The sequence below is a fragment of the Galeopterus variegatus genome, unplaced genomic scaffold (genome assembly GCF_000696425.1).
Source record: "Galeopterus variegatus unplaced genomic scaffold, G_variegatus-3.0.2 Scaffold606, whole genome shotgun sequence".
NCBI classification, from domain to species: Eukaryota; Metazoa; Chordata; class Mammalia; order Dermoptera; family Cynocephalidae; genus Galeopterus; species Galeopterus variegatus.
In genome coordinates, this window is record NW_007726717.1 from 538,151 (window position 1) to 539,234 (window position 1,084).

General features: G+C 40.4%; 1 protein-coding gene across 1 annotated transcript in view; it reads left to right on the forward strand.

Moving 5' to 3' along the window:
• Positions 1-1,084, forward strand: part of LOC103588704 (coiled-coil domain-containing protein 80-like) — a 61,364-nt gene that overhangs the window by 54,959 nt on the left and 5,321 nt on the right. Inside the window, exon 7 of the mRNA XM_008570480.1 lies at positions 634-737. Within this exon, the coding sequence (XP_008568702.1) occupies positions 634-737 (104 nt within the window). The remainder of the gene's footprint in view (positions 1-633; positions 738-1,084) is intronic.

Below are 1,084 nucleotides of genomic sequence, written 5' to 3' on the forward strand. Positions count from 1 at the left end.
GGCTCTCAGTTTAGCACCATTCTACTTCCTGGCAGTACTCTGTAAGTGTTGGCTCTTACTAATGTTAATATGGTAAATTTAGAACTCACATTTGCATCTGGAAGAACCAGTGGCTACTGAGGAAGGTACACAGGGTTTTGTTTTTTCAGGAACTCTCTTTGACCCTTTGAGCCACTCTCCCATTTTCCTTCTTTCTGTCACTGTCATCTACTTAAAATTAAAGTTCTCTTTTTCTATTCTATCTCCTGTTCATATATTTATTTCTTAACCCTCTTCAAACCCTACAGGGAACTCTACTAGGACATGAGTTCTCTTCAGTTCTCTTCCAAGTTCCTTATTTCTGTCATTACAGTGGAACATACAATTNTCCCCAAGTGATATCATTCAGGCATGGTGACCACAGACTCATGCCTGACACATTATGCAAACACCAGTGTAGGCAGACTGTGAAGTTACAAGAGAAAATGTGCAAAAGTGTGGTAATGCAGTTTAACTTCCTTGAGGAGCTATGGGACAGTTCTAAGGGTGTGTTTTTTATTCTGAGCACAGAAAAACACCAACAGCCAAAGTTACACTGCTTTCTTATATTCTAGTGTTCGAAGCAGTAATAGCAGACTTCTGCTTCTTTTCCAGGTTCCGATGGAGGAGGCGACTGCTGGTGATCTCTGCCCCTAATGATGAAGACTGGGCCTATTCACAGCAGCTCTCTGCCCTCAGTGGTCAGGCCTGCAATTTTGGTGAGTGGAAGCCACCTCATTACTGCCTTTCCATACCACTCTCTTCATGGTCAATTCTAAAATGGAACATAGATGCTTAGATCATCCAAATATTCCCTAGTCCAGACTACAGATCCCCAGACACACACTCTATTATATTGAGTATAAAGTTGCCTTCAGACTGGAGCTTTAGTCAACCATGAATCTTCTTCCATGCCACACACCCCCAATATTCTCCCCTCTCAGGTTCATCACTGAAATGTTTAAAAATATATCTGCTGCTTTACTTTTAATGATCTGTATTATTTGGCTTCTGGTTTGTGTTTTTAAAAGATCATAAAACTTAGCTATCATCATTTTCTTAAATA